Source organism: Hyposmocoma kahamanoa, unplaced genomic scaffold (assembly GCF_003589595.1).
Source record: "Hyposmocoma kahamanoa isolate Upper Pololo Valley unplaced genomic scaffold, ASM358959v1 93, whole genome shotgun sequence".
NCBI lineage: Eukaryota > Metazoa > Arthropoda > Insecta > Lepidoptera > Cosmopterigidae > Hyposmocoma > Hyposmocoma kahamanoa.
Genome location: NW_020654810.1, coordinates 25,105,042 through 25,122,971, shown reverse-complemented (window position 1 = coordinate 25,122,971; position 17,930 = coordinate 25,105,042). Strand labels below are relative to the sequence as shown.

The 17,930-nt window shown below is 38.4% G+C and overlaps 3 protein-coding genes across 3 annotated transcripts in view; 1 reads left to right on the top strand and 2 right to left on the bottom strand.

Moving 5' to 3' along the window:
* Positions 1-13,445, bottom strand: part of LOC113237284 (probable elongator complex protein 2) — a 30,920-nt gene extending 17,475 nt beyond the window's left edge. The window contains exons 1-10 of the mRNA XM_026473673.1: positions 13,226-13,445; positions 12,540-12,831; positions 11,222-11,431; positions 10,004-10,225; positions 9,576-9,832; positions 8,954-9,101; positions 7,373-7,567; positions 5,260-5,382; positions 2,448-2,613; positions 1,358-1,616 (exon numbers count right to left, since the gene is read on the bottom strand). Coding sequence (XP_026329458.1) covers positions 1,358-1,616; positions 2,448-2,613; positions 5,260-5,382; positions 7,373-7,567; positions 8,954-9,101; positions 9,576-9,832; positions 10,004-10,225; positions 11,222-11,431; positions 12,540-12,831; positions 13,226-13,351 — 1,998 coding nt within the window. The 5' untranslated portion in view covers positions 13,352-13,445. The remainder of the gene's footprint in view (positions 1-1,357; positions 1,617-2,447; positions 2,614-5,259; positions 5,383-7,372; positions 7,568-8,953; positions 9,102-9,575; positions 9,833-10,003; positions 10,226-11,221; positions 11,432-12,539; positions 12,832-13,225) is intronic.
* Positions 13,446-13,777: 332 nt separating this feature from the next.
* Positions 13,778-16,745, top strand: LOC113237422 (regulator of telomere elongation helicase 1 homolog). Its single transcript, XM_026473877.1, has one exon. It carries the CDS (start codon positions 13,803-13,805, stop codon positions 16,743-16,745), a length of 2,943 nt encoding a protein of 980 aa, XP_026329662.1. The 5' UTR covers positions 13,778-13,802.
* Positions 16,746-16,984: 239 nt separating this feature from the next.
* LOC113237423 (39S ribosomal protein L21, mitochondrial) lies at positions 16,985-17,698 on the bottom strand. The gene is made up of 2 exons (XM_026473878.1): positions 17,599-17,698; positions 16,985-17,526 (listed from the first exon to the last, which is right to left on the bottom strand). The coding sequence occupies exons 1-2, from the start codon at positions 17,654-17,656 to the stop codon at positions 17,051-17,053; spliced, it is 534 nt and encodes a 177-aa protein (XP_026329663.1). The 5' UTR covers positions 17,657-17,698; the 3' UTR covers positions 16,985-17,050.
* Positions 17,699-17,930: the final 232 nt, after the last annotated feature.

The following is a 17,930-nucleotide window of genomic DNA, read 5'->3' as shown; positions in this document are numbered from 1 at the left end:
TTTGTTATTGTAGTAACAATTTCTCTCAAATATTGTAAATTGCAATGCTCCAACCGTTCATGTACTGGCACTGATTGATCGATATATTTTTTATAGATAGTTTTATATAGTTTAAACTATGATGATAGTTTTAAGCACAAAGTGTACATGCAGCAATAATAAATTAATAAAACAAATATTTTTAATTGTTTTCATCGAATTATGTACACTGTGTACTTCTGGGAAGTCTTCTGGATTTTTGTGGTCGCGTTTTTCGAACTGACCGATGGACCATACAAAAAGTCATGGAATATTTTGCATCGCTGGCCATGAGACCACACTCAACCCGCTGCCTACACTCGCTGCAGTCCGAAATATTATTGTTAGGAAGGCGTCTCTTGTTCCAATTTGACCGTGGTCGATTTTTTGAAATTTGATTAGTTATGTTCATTGACTTACAATAATATGGACGTCGGGTCCGCGCTAAGCAGTGTCCGAACTTATAGGGCGTTAAAATCGTATACAGAGCGTCATTCACGCTTTAGTCTTCGTTTGTTCGACTGACAGCGAAGCAAGCCAAATTAGACAGTACTGCGATGACGTTACAATTTAAATTCAGCTTTTTCATATTCCTTTACATGTCACTAAGTTTAAATAGGTTGACTTGGCACATTTTTTTCGTGGTATTTGTATTAGACCCGTCGTCCATTTATTTGTAAGTCAATGGTTATGTTTAATGTTGTCATTTAGTCGGTTGTACTACCAAAAAACTTTGTCAGCTCACCGTTTCGCAAACTTTTAGAATTAGTCTAGTATCGCTACCTTACCTATTTCTGCCGCCTAGCAGTAATGCTCATATTACTGCGTTACTGTTTTGAAGGGTAAAGGTGCTGGTGAAATTACAGGCACATGGGACTTGCCAACTTGTCTCAGAGTGATGGGCACGGAAGAAAAAAAGTATGGAAGTGCCTTAAACCTCGATTACTGTCAGAGCCACTAAAGAACTGCTGTTGCCAAAACTGACACATTCATAATTTGAAACATCATGTAATCTCGATATCGTTGTAAGTTCAATACCTATTATTGCAAGTTGCGTTTTGATTATATATTGAAATTTCAATCAATGTGCTGGCATCTAGCGGTCAACAGCTGAACGACGATGAATTCGATATGTTTAGTTCCCCAAGAAAGAAGCGACGATTTACACTAATCGATACCAATATTGAATAAGAAGCCCTATCTCATTGAATACTCGAAAAATAACTGTTATACACACACTTAAACATTAACTTCTACTTGCTGTCTGTACAATCCTGGGACTTTGCCACTAAGCAGTTCTGCGCACTCATAAATATAAAACAAAACAAAATATACGAACCTTGCCATCCCTCGATCCGGTAGCGAACATTTTCGAGTCGTGTGCCCACGCGCAGCACCAAATAATCCGAGTGTGAACACCATTAGTCTTATCCGTATTTGCGATTGCATCAAAATTATTGTCCGTAATCTCGTACAACGTCCACCGCCGGTCACGGGATACGGAGAGCAGATACCGACTGTCCGGGGAGAATGCTAGTTGCGTCACTGTCAGTTGGTGGGAGACTAGTTTTTGTTTTTGCCGCCATGTTGAAGTTTCCCTGTAGGAGATTTTGAGAAATTTTAATTACGTTACATTACCGTGCACAACGCACAGAGTTCAGCGAAGTTTCCATAACAATTTGACCTTTAAATTAGTTTAATAACGGTGTGTTGGGCATTGGTTATTTGACAGGAAAACGGTGACTTTCTATCTTTGTTACAGCAGAACATGATTTTGATATTTATACAATTTTTGATGTATAAATGTTGACAAGTTAACACTAAGTGGTCAAGTTTATCACAATACATACAAAAATCTTGAGGAAAACGATTTAGACAGTCACGACACGAAATCGCATTAAGTGAGGTATTTCAACGCGAGCCTACTTTTTAGGTGAGGTGTGGGGGGCCATCCCTTGTATCCCGTAACCCGCGCGCTGAAAATTAATATGAACAGGCGGAGAAAATACAACTTAGATCCGACGAAAAGCGCCCGATGGCGACTGACGGGGCAGCGGGCAGCGCGTGGCATTGTTAAGCCGCTGGGCAATTTTCAAATTTGGGATAAATGTGAATTTAATACAAGGTTTCAGAGAAAAACAAAATTTAGCAAGTTCTCTGTAGTCCTTAAAGATAAACTACTTCATATAAAAATGATGTGCAAAGTTAGATATTTTATTCTTAAATTGTTCGTTTTAGATTTTTATTTTAGTCTGTTTTCAGGATTCTATATGATCAGGCTTTTGGGCGGCCGTTCAAATTTGTCTTTTTTTTTTTAAAAAAAACACTATTTCAGTGAATTCAAAACTTTAAAACTCTCCCCTGTAATCTTGGCAATTTCGACATACGATACTTTACGTAGGAGGGGTCAAAATATCACGTCGCAGTACCATATGAGAACAGCCGCGTGTTCAGCGACGGTGGCCTTGCACGCCGAGGCCAGCCACCGCCCGTCCGCGCTCGCAGCCAGTGCGAACACCTCGTACCCGTGCCCGTACAGCTTGTGCTCCTCCGGCCACAGTGTGTTCTGCATTAATGTTTCTTCTGTTGGTGGTTCTGGAACAATGAACAACGTCTTTGTTGTGAGACACTTAAATAACTTATTTTAGTATCCTAATAAACCTGCATTCTTAACCGAATTAAAAAAAGTTTTTTTTATTACGTATGTTATGCATAACTCCAGGATTTGTGAACCGATTTTGATGATTCATTTTTGTTGGAAAGGACTCTAAGGACTTTCCGTTAACCGATTTCAAAAAAACTTGGCAAATAGATGTAATTTCACGAGCTTTTGAAATCGGTTTTTTCAGTACTCTGTACTGATACTATTTATGACCCCAAGTGACGGAACGAACAAGTCATGCACCTGGTGATAAGCGACACTCAGAGCTTTAAATCGCAAATATCTGAGGGGCACTACCACTACGCCCGTCACCCTGGGACAAAAGTTGACATGTCCCATATGCCTGTAATTTGACACCCTTATTCTTTAAAACGGAACGCAGTAATGCTGACATTATCGCTTGGCGGCAGAAATAGGTAAGGTGGCAGTACTTCCCTGGATGTACCCTTTCACAAGGAGCTCTATTCTTACTAATATCCTACTGAGATTGGCAGAGATGACGAGCAACAACGCAACAAAGTTGATGCCAACTACATATGTCAGTTTTACTATGAAAACAATGTCAAATCACGATCTTCGTAAGCGTTTCGTGGTAACCGCCGATACGAAGGTAAAACGATGATCGTTGCTTCGTATTTCGTGGTAGACCTTCTGTTTCCTCATTTATATACCCCTTCTCTTCTGAGCTCTCTGACTTCCCCAATCTGATCGAGGTACGTCGAGATCTACCTCCCTTCACGTTTCCATCCACATTCGCTCTACAAAGTGTTGTCAATTTTATTCCTACATTACCAAACCATCGAAATTTTCATTATAGGCCAAACTACGGTAGTGCGTCCCACTCTTCGAGCAGGGTTTGTCTCGTGAAAATGTTATACATAAAAATTTTCTAAGACGAGAGTTTATAGTCTGTCTTTTTTGAAAACGGAGTAAAATTACAGCACATTGCGCAAAATTGTTGCGCGCTCGCAAACACCTAGGGATTGCAGTCGACTATTGACTGTACGTTGGTTACACTTATGGAATAAATAGGCGAATTTTTTCATTTCATCATTGGCGCCATTATATGTCCACCTGCTGGGTACAGGCACATTTGAATTGTTGATATTTGAAAATTCATACACTTTTGAAGAATATGTATTAAAAATACTAATAGGAAACGTAATTTAAAGTTTTTCATTTTAATTTAACATACATAATCAAAGCCGCCTGGCGTTATTAAAATGTGTATGACTAAAAATTAATTTCGATACTAACCGACCAACTGTCAAAATAAGAATAAAGAATACAATAACGCAATTAGTAATCATAATCTATTGATAAACCTGTCGACAACTACTACATAACTATTTAGAATTGTACGAAAACTGGCAACCCTGCAAATGTCATTTTATACCATCTTCAAAAAAGATAGACCATGGCTCAATTCCGAGTTCGCGAGTGTTCCACAGTCTCTGAGCTGTTTTATATTAGTATTTAGTTGTGTTTTATGTTTACCTGCTTGGGTAAGAGCTTAATTACTAACTAAACTTCTTCCGTTGTTTACGTCGTAAACAACGGAACGGTTTCCCAGGGACTACATTTTCAGTGTGACCGGCTTCTCGTGTCTCCGTGATAACAGAGACGATGGACATGAATGGAGTGCACTTTTTGTTAACAAATCCTTGCCCGTCGCCCAAATCCATCTCGCCTCACACAATAAAGTTATACTTAACGCCATAGCAGTAAGATTTAAGATATCTCTTTTGTGTCAATATATATTCCCCACCCTAATTTTCTTGTTTTGCTAAATCTTCGCTCCATTACATCAGTACTCCCCTCCCCTATAGTTGTTATGGGCGATTTTAACGCGCACCACGAGTCCTGGGGATCTTATCGTTCAGATTCGTTTGGTACCCTGCTTGTTGACCTCCTGGATGAGCTGAATTTGTGCGTTGATAAGGGATACCTCTCTGTGTGAGTGTGGCGTTGAGGATGGCACCACAGACAATGTTCTTTGTAACTGCCCTAAGCTGAACGTTTCTCTTTACGATTTACTCCCTCAAGATGTCCCTCGTCCAACCAACATAAAGTGCATCCTCGAGATGTCCAAGCCCTCCCCTTTTAAAATTTAAAAAAAAAATTGACAATAAACCAATTAAAATGTTTACCTTTTTTGTTTTTTCCTTTTCTTTGTTTTTTAATTTTTAATTTCTTATATAGCCCCTGTCTAAAACTATACTGCTTGCATTAACTCATTTATGTACCTAAAAAGTTTACTAACAACCCTGTTTTATTAGGCTATACTTTGTGTTGTCCTGTGATGTTGCAACGGTGTGCTTTGTTTTAGATAAACCCGCTTCGAGTCTCACAGACTACCTACGCGAGATTGGCGGAATTGAGAAAGACACAGTTCATAGGTCATAGTTCGTTATGCTGGCTCTATGCGAGTTGGGGACTTCACTCTAACGGTTGTGAACTTTAAATTTAAGTCTTAGATATAAGCCGAAATGGAGATTCGGGCTGTCGACCTCACAATTGTAAAGCAAGCATCTCCCACTATGCTACCACCGCTGCTATATCTCATAATGTTAACTTACCTGTTAAATGAACCGGCACAAAGTAGCCATCGCCGTCGTCCTCTAACTCGGGCTGGTCCTCGTCGCCCGAGAACACTGCTTTGTTCGACAAACCTAGAGATGGTACCGAAGCTCCTTGCGGCCCTAAGAGAAAAAGTCAAAGGTGTGAAACCGTAATTCTCATGTAGACTTTGGTACTTACGTGGTTATTCCCTAAATGGTTATTATGGGTTCCTTACAACGGTATGAAACCTGTACCTTAGGCTGTGGTAAGAAATTATCACAACTGAACAAAAAATTTTACTTCAAAGGTAAAGGTCACGGGTTCGTCAATTTAGGAAATAAAGTTTGAAAATTGTTTTTTTATAATAATAATAATAATAATAATAAAGTTCTTTATTGACAGGTACGGCACACCCATATAAAAGTCATACGACAAAAATATAAATAGTATTAAAAATTATATAAATTAGAATTAAAATTAAAAATTAAAAATAAAAATAAAAAATAAAAATTATTTAAAAATTAAAAATTATAAATTTTAAAAATTAAAAATTAAAAAAATTAAAAATATGTCAAACATAGTATAGCACCTATAGAATTTATAGGGCAGTCACTTTTTATTTTCGTTACGATGCACGGAGGTCCAGTATCTGTAGAAACCGTTGTCCATGTGCTCCGAGAGAGTACGAAGGATCCCGTTGTCAGACGCGCGGAGGCGGCCCCAAAAACATGCAACACGCGACCTTATAATGGCGAAAAAATCTGGAACTCTGGCCTCGGCGAACATGCTCGATGCACTGCAGTATCTCGGCTGTTTCATTAGAATGCGATATGCATCATTATACTGCACTCTAATGGTTCTCATCGCTCGCTTAGTAAATTTGATCCAGAGTTGACACGTGTAAAAACTTAAACAATAAGCCTTAAACAACGTCACTCTGACATCGTCACTACAGCGCGCGAACCTGCGTGCGAGCATGTTACACCGCACGGCCAGAGCCCTACGCTCTCGTTCTATGTCGTCATCATCAACAAGACTCTCCGCAAGCACATGTCCAAGGTATTTGAACCTAACCACCCTCTCCACTTGCGCTCCATCTAGAAACACGGGCGGAACGTTCGCCGGACCCCTACCCGCTGTAAAAACCATGAGTTGCGTTTTCAGGACGTTATACTTAAGACCGTAATCTTGAGCGTACTGTTCACAGACTGCTAGCAACTTCCTCAGACCACCGATTGATGGACTGAGGAGCACCATATCGTCGGCGTAACTTAGGTTGTTCAAACACGACGTGCCAATATGGCAGCCCACTCTAGTGCTTCTCAGCTCCGCAATCAGGTCATTCACATAACATCAAGTGACGGGACGAACAAGTCGTGCGCCCGATGGTAAGCGACGCGCCTGTCCGTAACTGTTGCAGTGCCACTCAGAGTTTTAAATCGCAAAGATCTGACGGACACTTCCTCTGCGCCCGTCACCTTGAAACATAAGTTGACAAGTTCCATGTGCCTGTAATTTCACAAACCGAAACGCAGTAATGCTCACACTACTGCTTGACGGCAGAAATAGGGAAGATGGCAGTACTTCCCTGGACCAATTCTTTCACAAGGAGTTCAACGGCTAAAAAAAGCAAATTTTTTATTGAAGCCACACTATGTTATATGTTATATGACACATACAAGCGTACATCTAGTCCACAGTGATCGGCGCTTTTTTTGACACTGACTTTGCGAGTTGGCAGCAGCGTTAATGCAACAAATATTTCTAATCTAGTATGGCAGTTTTGGGTAATGCCTTCCGAATTTCCTTACCCTGGCAAAGTATACCACAGTTTGAGAACAGGTAATGAGATAAAGTATCTTAAAGTTAAATAGTAATTTTTACTACAGGGCGTTTTAAAAAGAATGACGTCTATAATTAGGCATTTAAAGTCAATCACAAGGCCAAATGAAAAGCAAACGACGATAAAACTTAATGTCTTTTACCGTTGCTTGATTTTGTGTTGTGGTATTCTAAAGCAATATTTGTAAAAACATAATACTAAATTTCAAAATATGAACTTAAGTTCTTTTATCTCCCACTTACAGAATTTATTACATCTCTAACTCAGCACGATATACAAGCCCTTACCACTGGTATCTCCAGAGATTTCCACGCCGGTAATATTACGAAAGTTGATGATGAAGTTATGCGGCGCCCGGAACACCCGGATGACTTTCTCCTCAGCGGCCGAGGCGAAGGTGGTCGCCGACACGAGCGCGAGTGACGCCATGTCGTAGCCGTGCACCTGCGGACGCGCAATCTCGTGCCATTCGCGACCCATACCTGCCGGCCAGAACATATCTTAGGCGCGAGAGAAAACCGCGTGTGTTTGTACAAATACACACACCGGCACATTTAGCAGAACACTCGTTAAATCCTAAATTGACCGATGGAGAACACTTGTTCGAGAGGCGATTACAAATGCAAAGGTAGTGTAGGACGTTCTGCGGCAAGATGGACGGACGACCTGGGAAAGGTGGTTGGTAGCGGCAGGGTGCGAGTGCACAGCACCGGGAGAGTTGGCGTAGTATAATATCAAGTGACGGAATGGACAAGTCGTACGCCTGATGGTAAGTGACTCGCTTGTCCATAACAGTTGCTGTGCCACTCAGAGTTTTAAATCGCAAAGATATTACGGGGCACTGCCACTGCGCCCGTCACCCTAAGACATAAGTTGACAAGTCCCAGGTGCCTGTAATTTTACCAGCACCCTTACCCTTCAAAACCGGAACGCAGTAATGTTCACATCACTGCTTGGTGGCAGAAATAGGTAAGGTAGCAGTACTTCCCTGGACGAACTCTTTCACAAGGAGTTCTACTGCTGAACAAGTTAATTTCCTATTGAAGCGACGCCAGTCATATAACATAGAAACATATGTCTAGTCCACAATCATCGGCGTTTTTTTTGACACTGACTTTGCAAGTTGGCCGCTGGTGGCCTCTGCGTCACTGGATAAAAGCGTGAGCTGAAGGCTCTAAACCCAAAAATAAACTAGAAATAAAGTTTTCAAAAATATATTCCCCGACTTCTAGCAACTGCGACTTTCATTAAATACCAATCAACAACTCTCGAATAGTCTCTAAACTACTGTATAATACAGGCTAGTCGAGTGGGTTTAAGTTTATTTTTCGCTTTGTAAATTTCGTCCACATTGCTGAATTTTCTTTTTGTTGTTTGTTGAAGTTGGATTTAATAAATGTGACACTGTTATACATCCAATATTATATTGATAGTTGTTTCAGATTGAAGAAATGCATTCTGTTTAATTTTGAGTTGCATTCAAAAAAGGTTGAAAAAGGTTGAATGAGGCTGTAGATGTTACTTTAATTGCTATAAAAAATAGTTTGTCTAATTCTTAATTATTTAAATGTAAATGTTACCATTTTAAATCTCACTTTGTTTTCGTTTCGTTAAATGTGCCGGTGTGAGTAGTTCATTAATTTTTACGGTCAGTTTTTAGATCGATTGTAATTTATTATAATTTATTTATGTAATTTGTTGATTTATTGGTAGGCCAATGATGTAATACAATAAAAATATATGGTCCATAAAGCCAATTTTAAAAAGACGGATTCGCCATAATAAACCATTTGTAACACGAAAACAAAACAATCAATCATTGTACGGGCAGAATTATTTACATTTACAAATTCCTAGTATTTTCATACCGTCTTGTCTTTTCCACGGCGCGTGGACTCTGGTGGTTTGATCTGCGGAGACGCTCATGATGTACCGGCCCTCCGATTCCCATCTCACATCCTCCACTGCATTGAAATGTCCACCGCACACTACTGCAGGCTCCCATTGTTCTGTTTCCTGGAAAGTAAGGAGATAATAACTGTACAGAATGTAGGAAATGAAACTATTGTTTCGGATCTAAATTGCATATATTTGTTAGTTCAAACAAATCAACGTTTTGGGCCGTTTACAGATCCCATGCATCTCAGACAGCCGTGACCTAGGGACCTGTGAAGAGCCCGAAAAGGCTGGTTTGTTTGAAATACCAAATATACACAACTTGTTATATGATAACAAACAACGGGATAAACAAAGTCATGCAACTCAGAGTTTTAAATCGCAAAGATTGGAGACACAAAGTTGACAAGTCCCAAGTGCCTGTAGTTTCACCAATACCTTTGTTTACTTTACAAAACCGGATAGCAGTAATGTGAGCAATACTGATTGACAGCAGAAATAGTTATGGTGGCAGTACTTGCAAAAGTTTTAACAGTATGTAATGCAAATGGTGCCCATTTATATAGTGTACACATATAAGTAAGTAATACGCACCTGATTCAATTTCCAAATATGTAAAGATCCGTTATAACCGTGTCCCAAGAAAGAAGTTCCATCAGGTCCAAAGCAACTTCCATAGAATCCCAGTCCATTCCCTCCTACTTCTCCAACTCGCACCCGTTCCACCCATACGCCACCGCTATCACCCTCACCCTGGCTGTGCGTGGGGGCCGAGTCAGGTTCCCACACTATGAGGGTTTTGTCTAACGAGGATGACAGGAGACGGAACACTGGATACTTTTTATTTGTATCTGTAATGAAACCGGTTTGGTTAATCAAAAGCATCTTGAGCTGATTTTAATATCAACAATTCAAACACATTATGGTGTTGCTAGAGTCTTACTCAAAGGGTTCAATGCAATATTTTAACATGCCTGTCCGTCCATCAGTTAAGATATGCTACCACACGAGAAACTATATACCTTTGTCAATCTTGTAAGGATGCCACTGCACACCATACACCCATCCCTCATGCCCAGCCAAGACCGCGTCAAGTTTTACAGCCCATTTAACTCCATGCACAGAAAATACTTTCTCCTCAACCTTGATTTGGGGCCTAAGTTGTTGTTCCTCGTGGCACTGGATCCGCCACAGACGGATGTACGTGTCTTGTGAAGCGGATGCAAGAAGCATTGTTCTATCATCTGAAAAAATATTGAGTGCTGAGAAAATAAAAATTTCAAGTACTTTTTTCCTAGAATATCTGCAAACACTCAACCATATTATGACCAGGTGAGTTGAAGGATGAGGCGTGTTCCAAAAAGGCAAGGCGATTGCCTTATCTCCCCGTGTCATTAAGTTGGGTTGCAGTGATCTCCTTGTCTCAATTGGGTTGCAATTCAGGTCAGGAGTTTGACATTGCCGGCAAATTATGCCTTGGCAACGTTAAAAGACCGTGTTGACCACCAGTGAAGGTATTGTATAGTACAGCGAAGTACACCTAGATGTCTATTTGCTTGAAACATTCTAACTCAGTTTTCATCTCAAAACCATCACAAAAAGAAGGAGGGTGGGAGTAGGTTTTATATGCTGCTTCTGTCATTTGCATAATTTTGATTACACTGGAGTCAAGCTGATAAGACGAAGTTTCAGCAGCCGGCTTACTAGACTTATAGACCATCAGTATTTGAGACGTTTTCCAATGGAGATTGAAGGTACATTAGAAGCTCAGACAGCGGCATTGATAAGCAATATGAGAAAAACAATGCACTTCCCAGGGAACTTCTTGAGTAGTCTTGGAGACATCAAGTCAAAACCTAGGGCCATTTATCATATTCAATATTAATTTAGCCAGTCCATTAAGTACTTATATTTTTTCTGTGAAAGTTCTTTGGTACCTGGTCATATAGGAAGTATGTGTGATGTAAAAATTAAAGTTGAGCATTTTTTCCAGATTTAGTCTCTCTACCAATAGTCAAAGTTGTTAATACTGATGAATAGATTGAAGCCTTTGATGGAATTAATTGATCAAATATTTATAAATATAATATTTTAGTAGTGTGCTGGTGACAGCACCATATGTTGAGTGACCACTAACAAATTGTTAACGTCTCTATCACTTCTCCAGTAAATGAAAATGAATTTTAAACAAAATTGTATTTAACAAAATTATAAAAGTATTATTATTATATTACACTTACCAACTTCCAAAACATCCATCCCTCTAACCCAGTCCTCATGTCCTACCAGAGTGTGTACTCTGTGATACTCATCGCCAGCAAATATGTGAATCTTATGGTCGTCTAAAGCGCAAAAAAGTATTGGTTTGTTCAATGTGGGCATTAGATGGGAATGGAGAGTGAGGCAGAGACCAGAATTAAGGTTGATTATCTGTTTTATGTTTACTATGCCTGAAAGTTTAAAACAATTTGATTAATAGACATTGAAGACAACTTTAAAATATTACAATGTTAATCTTTTAAATGTTTTCCTTTTAAGGAGCTTTTTTAATGTTACATTCAAAATTCGTTTTTGAGCATTACATAGCAAACTACCTCTTCACTTACGAGTTTTCGCTTGCAATGTAACCACGGCGTAGTAAGTAAGCACGCACGTAAGTAAGCACCAAGTAAGTACGCACGGCGTGCGTGCGAATGCCTTCAAGAGCGTATGAGTGCCTTTCAGTGTCTTGGAGTGCTTGTGAGTGCCTACAAGTGATAATTTAAAAAAAATCCTAAATATTGGCAACTAAAAGGCATTCACAAGCATTCAAAGACACTGGCTGGCACCCACGGGCAATCAAAGGCACTCAAGACACTCAAAAGCACTAAGGCACTCAAAGGCACTAAAAGGCGCTCAATGGCTCTAAAAGGCGCTCTAGAGACGCAAAAGCACTCTAAAGAAACCCAAAGGCACTCAAAGGTACTCCAAGGGACTTGCAGGCACCTAACTTGTAAAGACTTGAAAACATTTGTAAAGGAGGCTACCAAATGTTATAAGTGTTGTGCAACGAATGCTCAGTTCACTCCCACACTGCTGTAATGCTCACTCTTGAACTGTTACATTACAAGAGTATGTTTGTGGTGAAAGAACGCGGTTATGTTGTACCATTTATATATATTTTTTTGTAAATAAGACATGGATAAAGTTTTGGGAACCATTTGTAATGAATAGTTATTAGAGGAACTTTTTGTCAAAGGATTTTCCTGGCTTTGACTGTTTTGATGTCTTCTAAAGCACTTGTTATGGATATCGTAAACAATGACAGTACCATAAACACCCAGACCCCAGACAATACAGAAAAGTTAGTTTACTACACTGACCTGGCCGGGGATCGAACCCGCGGCATCAGAGATGACGACACCATGAAAGCTGGTGTGCAAACCACTCGACCATGGAGGCCGTCTTTGTTTGCTCTCTGGCTAAGATTTGACTTATGCTTGATCAAGCCACAGTACCAAGCAGTAACTTTTTGTAATATTTTCGCTTCCAAACTTAAAAACTATTTTATCCACTTACCATCAGTTCTTTCCCAAACTTTGACGGTAGAATCTATAGACCCTGTATACACTATAACATCATTATCTGTTACATAGAGACCATGTACACATGTTATCCCATCTGTATGCCCCTTTAGCTGACCAGTCACTGTCCAAGTCCCATCTTCTAAGGTCCATATGGCTGCAGTTTTGTCAGCAGAACAAGAGACCAATTCTGTGCATGTGCCGTTAGGTTTACGGACCCATTTCACTGAGTTTACTCGAGATTGATGATGGCAGAGTACTGTTAGTGGGTCAGTGCCTTTTTTGTTCTAAATAAGAAAACTTTCTAGATTAATTAAGTTCCTGCTAAAGTCAATTTTAAACAAGTATGTCCTCTATTAACTATGTACTACTACTTGGTACTTGGTGCAACGGGCTGGTAACTATGTAACAATAATAACCAACAGGATTAATACCATATCCAAGAATTGAACTACATACCTAGACACAGAACTAATAGGAATCGTAAGAAGGTAAAAAAGTTTCAAAATGAGAATTTACTTCATTGTAAACAAGGCTTCATGATGAGATGGGCTAGATTATGCATTTCATATATTTTTTGTTTAATATTACAAATTGGTTTCAATGTCTGTGTTTCTTGTTATAGTTATGACTTATAATAATTAAATTAACAAAATCTCTACATAAATGACCAGGACATACGGTATCATATATAAGAACAGCATTGCAAGCACCAAAACAAATGAGTCCCTGTTCATTCCAGTCGACAATCTCGGGAATTCGATTGCATGCTATTGAAGTGTACAGTTGTTTAACGTTCAACTTCATTTTTACGAACACTTCGTATGAGAGGGTTGTAGACTTTTGAAGATTTTTGCCAAAACATGCAAAACAATAGACGCAACAAATCACACGGTTTTTAGGGTTATGTTGTGAATCTTGTGAATGATTGTCAATGTCAATGACGTCATACCATGTAGAATGCATTTGTAAGAATAAAACGCTTTGTGCTTTCTGAAAATGTTGAAGTTTTATTTATAAATACTTTTTACTGATTGTGAACATATTTGTTGCAATTGTTCCAATTTTACATAAAAGACAAGGTAGTACAATTAAATATATAAGTTAGGTAGTAAGGTATTCATATTGTTTTTGGCGGCAAAACCAATAATCCACAAAACGTAAATGTCATCTTGTCATGTCTTGAGCATTATGTCTGGTATTTGTAAATAGTGCAAATTTTAATTAAAGCCAGTCAACAGTGTTGTACATAATCAAAATGCCTGACGTAATGATAGCAGGGATACCGGTGAGCTTTCCATTTGAGCCCTACGATGTCCAGAAAGCATACATGGAGAAGGTAATAGAGAGCCTACAAAACAATACGAACGCTTTGTTGGAGTCACCCACAGGAACTGGAAAGACTTTGAGCCTACTATGCTCTACCTTAGCCTGGCTGCTCGTTAAAAAAGCTCAGCTCCAAATGAATGCTCAATTAGGTAATTTCAATGATCATAGTGGTCCTGGAGGATTTGGCGGCGCATTAGGAGAGAAACTTAAATCTGGAGTCGGTAAAGGCAAAGACAACGTTTCCTGGGGCATGCCCAAAATTATCTATTCCTCAAGAACTCATTCACAATTAACTCAAGCAATGCAAGAGTTGAAAAGGTCAAGTTATAGACACGTGAAAGCGACTGTTCTAGGATCTAGGGACCAAATGTGCATACACCCTGAGGTCTCTAAAGAGACCAACAACATGAATAAGGTGCATATGTGTCAGCTGAAAGTTAAGTCCAGGACTTGCTACTTTTATAACAATGTTGAGTCTAAAAAGGAAGATAGAGCAGTAAAGGGTGATGAAATTTTAGACATAGAAGATTTGGTAACTGTTGGGAAAAAATTGAAATGCTGTCCATATTATTTGTCTAAAGAACTTAAACAAGATGCTGATATAATATTTATGCCTTATAATTATTTGCTTGACCCTAAATCAAGAAAAGCAAATGGTGTGGAATTAATGAACAATATTATTATTCTGGACGAAGGCCACAATGTTGAGAAAATGTGCGAAGAATCAGCTTCTCTACAGATCAGAACTACAGATGTCGCGTTATGTATAGATGAAATCACTCATGTGATGCGTTCATTCAGTGAAAACAGTGAAGAGCTTATGGATTCTGGTGTAGACAACAATCAGCCCAAAGATTTTACTGCAGATGATTTATGTATTTTAAAAGAAATGATGCTGGCATTAGAAAAAGCAATAGATGAAATTGAAATTAGCAAAGATGGTAGCACTTTCCCTGGTGGTTTCATATTTGAGCTTCTTGGGAAAGCAGAAATTAGAGATCATAATCAAATGTCTGTGATAACTTTGTTTGAAAATCTTATTCAATATTTGTCTTGTGCTAGTGCTTCTCCATTTCAGAAGAAGGGTATTGGTCTGCAGAAAATTGTAGACCTTTTGAATGTTGTTTTTAGTGGAACAACACATGCTTACAAGGAGAGAGTAAAGCTGTGTTACAAAGTCCACATTCAAGTTGAAGATAAGAAGAACAACAAGAAAACTGATAATTGGGGAGTTCTAAAAACTACAAGTACTAGAAACACTGAAAGAGTTCTGAGCTACTGGTGCTTCAGTCCAGGGTTTGGGATGAAACAATTGCTGGATCAAAATGTTAGAAGCATAATTCTCACCAGTGGTACTCTAGCACCATTGAAACCTTTGATTTCAGAATTAGGAATTCCAATTGGCGTCCTTCTAGAAAATCCGCATATAGTAAAAGAAAATCAAATTTGTGTGAAAATTATTGGTCAAGGCCCAGATTCAACACAACTGAATTCTAATTATCAGAACCGTGATAATCCTAAATACATATCCTCATTGGGTAGAACTATTCTCAGCTTCTCTCGTGTGGTACCTGATGGGCTCCTGGTGTTTTTTCCATCATATCCCATAATGAACAAGTGTCAAGAAATGTGGCAAGCTGAAGGAATTTGGTCCAGTATAAATAGCATAAAACAAATATTTGTAGAACCTCAAAGAAAGGACACTTTCAGCACCATAATTAATGATTATTATGCTAAAATAAAAGATCCTACTACAAAGGGAGCTTGCTTCTTGGCAGTTTGCAGAGGTAAAGTATCAGAAGGTCTGGATTTTGCAGACATGAATGGCAGAGCAGTGATAATCACTGGTTTGCCTTTTCCTCCAATGATGGACCCAAGGATTATACTCAAGAAGAAATATCTCGAAGAGTTGAGAGTGAAAGATAAAGATTACTTGTCAGGCAGTGAATGGTACTCTTTAGAAGCAACAAGAGCAGTAAATCAAGCTATGGGAAGAGTGATCAGACACAAGAATGATTATGGAGCTATTTTGTTATGTGATAGTAGATTTAACAATCCAAACCTAAAGAGCCAATTGTCTGCATGGCTGCGAGGCCACATAAAAGTGTCTAACAAGTTTGGAGAGACAGTTAGTGAGATATGTCGATTTTTTAAAAATGCAGAGTCCTCATTGCCTGCTCCAAGACTCAAGCCTTTGCTTCCACATGAATCAAATTCATTTAACTCTGGGTACAAGGACAATGGGTCAGGGGACACCAGTGGAATATCATTTCCCACAGCAAATACAAGACTAATAAATAGAACAAACAGAAAATCTGTTAGCCAATATCCAAACTCCAATGAAGTTTATGCAGATTTCTCAATGGATTTCTACAAGAAAGCTCAGTCATCAGCTTATGTCAATGATTTCAAACCTAAAGAAGCAAAGGACTTATTCAGTGCATTAGACAAAGATAGCCAATCTTCAGAAGGACCTTCACAATCTTTAGTAACAATACATAAAAGAAATGGTGATGATATCAGTGTTCCTATAGCAGCAAAAAAGAAGAAATTAAAAATCAAACCATTTGGTTTTGAAGAGAACCTTAATAAAGCATCAGAAACTTTTGTGGAAAAAATAGCTCCCACTTCTTTGATAGACTTTGTTAAAGAAATAAAAACATTGTTACAACCTGATCAATATAAGAATTTTCAGCTATCTATCTCGGCATACAAAAAGGAAGGGAATTATGGATTGTTTTTAAACTCTTTGATTTGTTTATTTGAAAATAAAAAGCTGTTTTATTTATTTAAAGGAATGAAAAGGTTTTTAAAAGAAGAGCATAAGCCTGGTTTTCAAGATTACTGTGATAATGTATCATTTGACAGTTGACAAGATGTAGTTTTAAATCAATATAATTCACTATCAATAAAATTAAGTCATAGGTTAACTGTGTTTTATTAACAGATTTATCACCCAGTTAGTACCTTTACAGCTACCAGTCCTGGCGAGAGATGTCGCTATTCACTGTATTAATTAAATTTTTGTTGAATTGATATTCAATTATTTTTTGTGAAATTACTCCACTAGTTTGTTATAATTATTAATACAAAGATCGACACTCAGAAAAAATTCCGTTTTATTAAATTAAATTGTGTTTTATTAAATTATTAACTACAGTAAACCAAACATCTAGCTTAAAATACATTTTTGGGTGCTTCATTAATTTTGTTAGCAATTTCAACAGAGTTGATTCTTAACATTGTTTGCTGAACTTTCTGGAAGTTAATCCTCATGAACTGCTTCCTCCTCTTCTTCTTAAAATGTGTTCTAGTGTGAGACAATCCTTTGGAGATCACTGTCGCTGTAACATTTACTAGTCCGGGTTGTACTAAAGGTCTTCCAATAAGGGAGAAATCCTTAGTGGCAGCAAGTAATACTTTCTCTAACTTTATCTTATCTCCAATGTTAGGTGGCCAGTATCCTTCGACAACAAGCAGATCGCCATCAGTGACGCGCCATTGCTTGCCCAATATATGCACTATAGCGAAGTTGCGTGACGCTTTTTCTTCAATGAGTTTGTTACAAGTTGCTATTACATCTTTCGAGGTTTCTGCAGTTGATTTGTTCTCAATAGGTGCTAGGTTAGTGATAAACCGCGATAGAATGCCTCCTGGAAGTATAACATAATTTTGTAAAGATGTACTGATTAATGATGTGCTAACTTGCCGTTTTTACTACAAACCTTGTCCACTGCTAAATATGTTTGCAAACCGCTGCAACCCAGTTCTAATTATAGACATTGTAATTTTATATAATTATTATTTCAAAACAACATTTCAGCCGAGAACAAGAATTCCTTATAAATATAACCTCAAACTCACATTTGAAGTTTGACAGTGACGTTTTCGTTCGGAATTATTTTAACGGCTAGGGTATTCTTCAACAAAAAAAATAATAATTTTGTTTTATAAATCTGTCGTTGACTTCTCCCTTCAATGTGCTGCAGAACAAGGGAGAAGTCAATGACAGACAAACCCGGTGCATGGAGCTATTATGAAAATTTTGATATAGGTT